The sequence below is a fragment of the Penaeus chinensis genome, chromosome 5 (assembly GCF_019202785.1).
Source record: "Penaeus chinensis breed Huanghai No. 1 chromosome 5, ASM1920278v2, whole genome shotgun sequence".
Classification (NCBI taxonomy): domain Eukaryota; kingdom Metazoa; phylum Arthropoda; class Malacostraca; order Decapoda; family Penaeidae; genus Penaeus; species Penaeus chinensis.
In genome coordinates, this window is record NC_061823.1 from 33508206 (window position 1) to 33516375 (window position 8170).

Sequence of the window (8170 nt, forward strand, 5' to 3'; positions counted from 1 at the left end):
AGGATGTAAACTTTACTTTCCAATTTTTCGCCATTTTCGTCATTTTTCGTGTTTTCTCTTTTTTTTTCTTTTTTTTTCTTTTCTTATTTGTTTATTAACACTTTCTTTGTTGTTCTTCCTGTTTGTGGGTATAGAGGGAGGACGAAAAGGAAGAGGGATAGAGGTGAGGAAGTGAGGGGAGGGGAAGGGGGTGGAGGAAGAAAGGGAGGCAGTAAGGATAGGGGAAGGGAAGGGGGGGGGGGGATGGGGAGGAAGAAAGGTGGGTTAAGAATGATGGAAGAAGGAAGGGGGGGGGGGGGAGGGAGGGAGTAAGGATAAGGGGAGGGAGGGAGTAAGGATAAGGGGAGAGAGGGAGTAAGGATAAGGGAGGGGAAGGGTAGGAAGAAAGGTGGGTTAAGAATGATGGAAGAAAGAAGGGGGAGGGGGGGGGGAGAAAGGGAGGGAATAAGGATAGGGGAGGAAGAAGGGGGGGTTAAAGAAATAGGGGGAGAGATTTAAATAGACCATTTCTTTTTTCTTTTTCTTTCTTTTCTTTTTTGTCTTTCATTATCGCGTGTTTTTCTCCTCCACTTTCGCTCCCTTTTATTAATTTTCTTCTTCCTTTTTTGCTCATCTTCATTTTTCGTTCCTTCTATCCTCGTTTCTTCAGCGTTCTTCTATTTTTTTTCTCTACTTCCTCATCTTCCTTTGTCTTCTTCCTTCTCCTTTCCTTTCCTTCCTATCTTTCCTCTCGTGTCTCCTATTTTCCCTCCTTCCTCTCATTCTTCTGAGCAATTTCTTCTTCTTTAATATCGTTTTTCTTATTTTCTTATTTTCTTCTGCTTCTCTTTCATCACCTTCCCTTTCTCCTTCCTTTTCTTCTTTCCTCCTCCTCCTTCTCCTCTTGCTTTCGCTTCTTCCCCTTTCTCTTTCTTCGGAGGAGTTTGAGAGGGGGGGAGGGGGGAGGAGGAGAGAAAAGCATAAGAAGCAATCAATAATACTCATTTCCTTTGTTCCTTCTTTGTTTGTTTGTCAATTTTCTTGTTTATGTGTTCCCTTCCTCCTTTGCTTATTTGTTCCCTTCCTTCGTCGATTCCCACGAAAGGAAGGAATAACAACACACTGGAAAGGAAATTTCGAGGGAAAAAAAAGGCAAACATACGACCAAAAACAATAAACAGTGAACAATCACAACTAATAATAGAGATCTCTTTAGATAACATAAATAAAATGCAGACTTAGAACTATCACTTTAATACAAGCACGAATGGTGTTGAAGAGATGGAAGGAAGGGAGAGAGAGAGAGAGAGAGAGGGTGAGGAGAAGAGATGGAAGGGAGAGAGAGAGAGAGAGAGGGTGAGGAGAAGAGAGAGGGAGAGGGAGAGAGAGAGAGAGAGGGTGAGGAGAAGAGATGGAAGGGGGAGAAAAAGAGAGAGAGAGAGAGAGGGAGGGTAAGGAGAAGAGAGAGGGTGAGGCGAAGAGAGAGGGAGAGAGAGAGAGAGAGGGTGAGGAGAAGAGAGGAGGTAGAACAGAAAAGAAAGGTGTGAAGCATAAATAGAGAGAGAATGAGGGAAAAAGGGAGAAAGGGAGAAAGAGAGGAAGGGAGGGAGATAAAAGGAGAGAGAGGGAGAGAGAGAGAGAGACAGAAAGTAAGAGAGAGTAGCAAAGGAATTAAATACATAGACGAGGCAACGAAAATCAGCAAATATCGGCGAAAACACTTTTGAACATCTTACGTTTAGGAAAAAAAGGAAAAAAAAAATGACACAGCCACAAACATAACATCAAAAGCGGATAAAAGAAAAAAAAGTACAAAAAAAAATTTTTTTTTTATATATATACAAACAACCTGCCAGAGACAAGACAGAGACTCGATACAAAAAAAAAAAGGACGAAAGAAAAGAAGCAAGGAACGAAGACCAGAGAAAAGAAAAGAAAAACAGGGAACTAGAAAAAGGCGACGATAAAGTGTAGACAAGGCAAAAACAAGAGAACGGGAGCGATGTCCAGCGGGTGAGCGATGTCAGTCAGAGCGAATCCTGAAAGGGAGAGAAAAAATAAAAATAGCGAGCGTTACTGCGTTATGAAACGGGTAAGGGAGGGAGGGAGGGAGAGGAGGAGGATGGGAGGGAGGGAGGAGGATGGGAGGGAGGGAGCAGGAGGGGGAGAGGGAGGGAGGGAGGGAGGGAGGGAGGGAGGAGGAGGAGAAAGGGAGAGGGATTGAGGGAGGGGGGAGGAGGAGGAGGAAGGGAGGGTAGGAGAGGAATGAGAGAGGAAGGGATATGGGGCAATACGTGCTCAAAAATTAATAACCATCCCTCCAACCACCCATTCACCCACCCATCCGCACATCCATCCATCCATCCATCCATCCATCCATCCATCCATCCATCCATCCATTCATCCACCCATCCACCCACCCACCCACCCACCCACCCACCCATCCACCCATCCAAACACTCACTCACCCACCCATCCATCCATCCATCCATCCACCCATCCATCCATCCATCCACCCATCCACCCATCCATCCATCCATCCATCCATCCATCCATCCATCCATCCATCCATCCATCCATCCATCCATCCATCCATCCATCCATCCATCCATCCATCCATCCATCCACCCACTCACCCACTCACCCACCCACCCACCCACCCAAACACCCACCCACCCACCCACCCCCGCCCTCTAACCCACCTTGCGAATTGTAGCCGCTGGCGCCGGCGAGGCCCTCGGCACCCACCACCTGAAGGACGACCTCGGAGCTCTTCCAGTACAGCTTCGGGTAGGACGACACGCACTTGACCCTGACCTGACCTCGCTCGACCTGGCCTGGGCGGAGCGAGAAGTTCAGGCCGCGCCACGCCGTCTCCAGGTGCGTGTCGGGGTCAAGGGTCACCAGCCGCTCCGTCATCCAGATGGGGTCGACCTGTAGGGGGAGAGAGGGAGAGAGAGAGGGGAGGGGTTAGAAAAGGCTGATAGGGAAGGGGTTAGAAAGGGCTGATAGGGAAGGGGTTGGAGGAGGGGTGGGAGGAGCAAGGGGGAGGGGAGCTGTTGGGAAGAGCAAGGGGGAGGGGTTGGGAGGAGCAAGGGGGAGGGGTTGGGAGGAGCAAGGGGGAGCTGTTGGGAAGAGCAAGGGGGAGGGGTTGGGAGGAGCAAGGGGGAGGGGTTGGGAGGAGCAAGGGGGAGGGGTTGGGAGGAGCAAGGGGGAGGGGTTGGGAGGAGCAAGGGGGAGGGGTTGGGAGGAGCAAGGGGGAGAGGTTGGGAGGAGCAAGGGGGAGGGGTTGGGAGGAGCAAGGGGGAGCTGTTGGGAAGAGCAAGGGGGAGGGGTTGGGAGGAGCAAGGGGGAGGGGTTGGGAGGAGCAAGGGGGAGGGGTTGGGAGGAGCAAGGGGGAGGGGTTGGGAGGAGCAAGGGGGAGGGGTTGGGAGGAGCAAGGGGGAGCTGTTGGGAAGAGCAAGGGGGAGGGGTTGGGAGGAGCAAGGGGGAGGGGTTGGGAGGAGCAAGGGGGAGGGGTTGGGAGGAGCAAGGGGGAGGGGTGGAAAAGGGGAATGTGAGAGAGATGGGGAAGGGGAGAAGAGGAAGCGGAAGAGGGACAAGATAGAGCGGGGGAGAAAGAGGGGAATTGAGGAAAGGGAGGAGGAAAGGGGAGTTAGAGAGACGGTAAGAGTCGGGGCTGGGTAAAGGGAAGGAAAGGGAGAGAGGCAAGATGAAGTCATAGGGGTAAGGGGTAAGGGAGGGGTAAGGGAGTAGTGAATCTAGTAGGAATTGAAGGATTTAAGGAGTGAGGAAAATAAGAGAGTAAAGGGTAGTGGGGGAGAGGGAGGAATTGAGAGATAAAAGGGGAGAGGAAGAGGAAGGAGCATAAGAAGAGGGGGGGGGGGAGACAAAAGATGGGAGGTATCGAAGAGCATGAGTGTGGAGGAAAAGGAGGAGGAAAGGAATTTAAATAATGGGGAAGAAAGAGGGATTCACAAACTGAGGTGGAGGGGAAAAAGTGGGTTTGAAAGAAGGGAAACAGAGAATGGAAGAAGGGAAAGGTAGGGAAACGGAGAATAAGTTGGGGGTAAGGGGGGGGGTGAAATATAAAGACGAGAGTAGGAGTGGGATCAAAATGAAATAGGAGGGGGGGGGGGTTACGTGGGTGGGGGAGGAGGAGAGGGGGAGAGCAGAAACGGGGAGAGGGAATTGAGAAAAATAGGGAAGCGTGGGGGGGGGGGGGAGGGGAGAGGTAACGCGTAAATTACTTAGAGAAAAATAAGTTTATTTTAAAGGAGCGTAGCGATGGGGGGGGGGGGGGGGGGGGGGGGGGGGGGGGGGGGGGGGAGGGAGGGGGGGAAAGGTGAGGTGTAAATTCCCTGAGAGAGAAATAAGTTTGCTTTAAAAGGACGCCAGCGGTGGGGATGAGCTGAAATTAATCTCGTTGTTTTTTTCCTTGTGTCATGAGAATATGACATTTATCCGTGGGGTCCCTTTAATGATCTGCCGAATGATTTATTTGCTACACGCGTAATTTATGTAAATTGCAGTATGCATCTTGTATATTCTTCTCTATAAAGATCTTTAGCTGTGTATCTATTAGTCTTTGTTAGTGCGTTTGTTTTATTCTCACTCACACTCTCATTCACACTTACACACACTTACACACACACACACTCACTCACTCACTCACTCACTCACACACACACACACACACACACACACACACACACACACACACACACACACACTCACTCACTCACTCACTCACTCACTCACTCACTCACTCACTCACTCACTCACTCACTCACTCACTCACTCACTCACTCACTCACTCACTCACTCACTCACTCACTCACTCACTCTCTCACTCACTCACTCACTCACTCACACACACACACACACACACACACACACACTCACTCACTCACTCACTCACTCACTCACTCACTCACTCACACTCACTCACTCACTCACTCACACACACACACACACACACACACACACACACACACACACACTCACTCACTCACTCACTCACTCACTCACTCACTCACTCACTCGGACGGACTCACTCACTCACTCACTCTCTCACACTCTCACACTCTCACACTCTCACACTCTCACACTCTCACTCTCTCACTCTCTCACTCTCTCACTCTCTCACTCTCTCACTCTCTCACTCACTCACTCACTCACTCACTCACTCACACACACACACACACACACACTCACTCACTCACTCACTCACTCACTCACTCACTCACTCACTCACTCACACTCACTCACTCACTCACTCACTCACTCACTCACACACACACACACACACACACACACTCACTCACTCACTCGGAGGCACTCACTCACTCACTCACTCACTCACTCACTCACTCTCTCACTCTCTCACTCTCTCACTCTCTCACACTCTCACACTCTCACACTCTCACACTCTCACTCTCTCACTCTCTCACTCTCTCACTCTCTCACTCTCTCACTCTCTCACTCTCTCACTCTCTCACTCTCTCACTCTCTCACTCTCTCACTCTCTCACTCACTCACTCACTCACTCACTCACTCACTCACTCACTCACTCACTCACACACTCACTCACTCACACTTAATCTCACTCCTACTCACACCCCGCCCCATACCCCCTCCTACTTCCTACTTCCCCCCACCCTCACCCCCCTCACCCCTCCCCTCCCCGCTCCCCCCCCACTCACCGTCACATCATTCACATAGAAGGAGATTTCGGGCGCTGGTTTGGCACCGTGGGACGAGCAGTTCAGGGTGATGACGTCACCGATCCGGATGACCTCGTTCCCGGGCGTCGAGAGGACAGGTCGCTCGTCAGGCAGGTCTGTCAAGGGGGCGGGGCATTGTTGTTGTTGTTGTTGTTGTTGTTGTTATTAGCCTCATTGTCATCTCTATCTTATTTTTATATCTTTATTATCATCTATATATTCAACTGTAAGATTAACATTTGCATAATCATCATCAGTCATCATCATTATCACCATCACCATCACCATCATCACCATCACCATCACCATCACCATCACCATCACCATCACCATCACCATCATCATCATCATCATCATCATCATCATCATCATCACCATCACCACCATCATCATCACAATAATCATCATTATCACCATCACAACCCACAATGATTATTTCCTTTATTAAGTATAATTTTTTAAAAAATGTAAAGCAATATGCAAATGATGAAAGGAAAACAAAATGGGAAATACAAATCAGAAATAAATATCCAATTATACAAATAAAAAAACAAACAAGTGTAATTGCACACATTTGCACAAATATATTATAATTAAGATATCTATGTGGAGAAAATAATAATAATAATAATAGAGAAAGGAAAATAAACCATAGAGATAACTGAAGAAATGTAAGAATAAACAGACAAACGGAAATTATAAACAAAAATGAAAACTATGAAGATAATAAACAATTCAAAAGAGATGAAAAAATGTATAGAGAGGAGTTTTGATAAAACATATATATATACATATATACATATATATACATATATACACATATACACATATATACATATATATACATATATATACGTATATATATACACATATATATACGTATATATACATATATACGTATATATATAAATACATATATATATACATATACACATATATACATCTATATACATATATATACATATATATACACATACACATATATATACATATATATAGATATATATACATATATATATATATACACACACATATATATACATATATACACACATATATATACGTATATACATATATATACATACATATATATATATATATATATATATATATACATGCATATACATGCATATATATACATATATACACATATATACATACATATATATACATACATATATATACATACATATATATACATATATATATATATATATATATATTTAAATCATAAATACCCCACATGGATAAACTATTATAAAATAACAAAAAAATAAAAAATACAGATAGCTATGTAGATACTTGTATAAAAGATAAATAAGCAATTATAAAGAAATAAACAACATTACGTAGTTGAATAAAGTTATAGATATTGAAATAATAAATTATAATCAGATTTACCAACGATTGAAAATAAATAATAAAAAAACGGACGGATAAAAAAAAACAAATTAAGCAAATTTGAAATGAATAAAAAAAAAAAAAGGTAAATAAACATTTATACATATGAATAATTATACATAGGTAACCAATTAAACTTTGCTAAATACCTAGTTACAAATAGATAAATAGATAGTGAGAGAGATAAAGAAGAAATTATAAATACATTAATAAAAATTACACATACATAAATAAAGTGAGAACCAACAAGTGGCAACATCCGTGATGCCAACACAGTATCAAAATAATTCCGAACTCAATCCTCTTTTTTTCCCCTTTCTTATTCATCCAAAAGTTCAAAGGTCAGCGAAATCAAATAACAATTTTATTCGAAACTTTATAAGCTTTCGATTGACATTATCTGAACTTCCACAACTTAATTAACTCTAATTGTAGAGGCCCTGAACAGTTGTGGCTTCCGTGAGTTGCCAGAAACAAAATATCATATTTTGATTTTGTTTTTATGCTTTCGAATCCTTGCTTATGGCTATTGTTATATATTTATCTACGTAAAGAAATTATCTACCTTTCAATTTATCCATGTACAATGTGTGTGTATAGTATATATGTATAGGTATGTGCATTTATAAATTATATCGTAATTTACTGTCTATCCACCTATCTATCGTAAAAAAACACAACATACAATACAAAAAAACAAAGCGCAAAATTACATTATCACCCTCACTGCTACAAAACCAAACAAAACCAAAAGATAAAATAAAAAATAAGTAAATAAAATAATAATTAAAAAAATACAACAACTTCAACATCCAACAACAACAACAACAATAACAATGATGAAGACGCTCCATAACAGCAATAACAATTATATAAATAAAGAAATAAATAAAAAGGCCTAATTCCCGACCTGCCAAAAATACTCTCCGAATGTATCACAAAAGTTGAACAAAACGAATTCACCAACATTTTTTTTTGTGTGTGGGGCGGGGGCAAGGGGGGGGGGGGAGGTTACGATTCTGTATGCAAATGAAATAGATGAGGAAAAAGAGAGTGTCGTAGGC

General features: G+C 43.6%; 1 protein-coding gene across 1 annotated transcript in view; it reads right to left on the bottom strand.

Annotated features, from left to right (window-relative positions):
* Positions 1–1514: 1514 nt before the first annotated feature.
* LOC125025580 overlaps positions 1515–8170 on the bottom strand; it is an 11625-nt gene continuing 4969 nt past the window's right edge. Inside the window, exons 4-6 of the mRNA XM_047613605.1 lie at positions 5685–5821; positions 2682–2913; positions 1515–2018 (exon numbers count right to left, since the gene is read on the bottom strand). Coding sequence (XP_047469561.1) covers positions 1927–2018; positions 2682–2913; positions 5685–5821 — 461 coding nt within the window. The 3' untranslated portion in view covers positions 1515–1926. The remainder of the gene's footprint in view (positions 2019–2681; positions 2914–5684; positions 5822–8170) is intronic.